The sequence below is a fragment of the Sinocyclocheilus grahami genome, unplaced genomic scaffold (genome assembly GCF_001515645.1).
Source record: "Sinocyclocheilus grahami isolate Dianchi unplaced genomic scaffold, SAMN03320097.WGS_v1.1 scaffold3886.1, whole genome shotgun sequence".
NCBI lineage: Eukaryota > Metazoa > Chordata > Actinopteri > Cypriniformes > Cyprinidae > Sinocyclocheilus > Sinocyclocheilus grahami.
In genome coordinates, this window is record NW_015508924.1 from 8,389 (window position 1) to 8,815 (window position 427).

General features: G+C 41.7%; 1 protein-coding gene across 1 annotated transcript in view; it reads right to left on the reverse strand.

Moving 5' to 3' along the window:
• LOC107576531 (4-aminobutyrate aminotransferase, mitochondrial-like) overlaps nucleotides 1-267 on the reverse strand; it is a 3,197-nt gene extending 2,930 nt beyond the window's left edge. The window contains exon 1 of the mRNA XM_016262698.1: nucleotides 103-267. Coding sequence (XP_016118184.1) covers nucleotides 103-225 — 123 coding nt within the window. The 5' untranslated portion in view covers nucleotides 226-267. The remainder of the gene's footprint in view (nucleotides 1-102) is intronic.
• Between the last annotated feature and the right edge of the window lie 160 nt (nucleotides 268-427).

Sequence of the window (427 nt, forward strand, 5' to 3'; positions counted from 1 at the left end):
GTCCACATAATAGAACCATTAACACTTTTAAAGCATCTCGTGTTGAGCTGTGGCACCTGTGAGGAATCAGTCATGTGAGGATAGAAATGGAGATGGCCGTACCTGCAGTGCGTAAAGGCCCTGTAGAAGAGTCTTCCCTGAGCGCATCACCTCCTCCAGAAGGTTCTCTCTTCGGATCACATTAAGCAACTCTGATAAGAACAGATTCTTTGAGGGGTCTCCCATCCACGTGTTGAAGATTCTGTAGGGCTGAGGTGCATACAGTCACGTCAGTTTAAATGGTCATTAAAGATGTCATGCAACCAACATTTGCATTTTGTAGCATTTACTTTATGTATTTTAGCTTTGAGGTCATCTATAGGCAAATACACTATTAAAAGTTATGGTCACACTTTATTTTAAGGTCCAATTCTCGCTGTTAACAAAC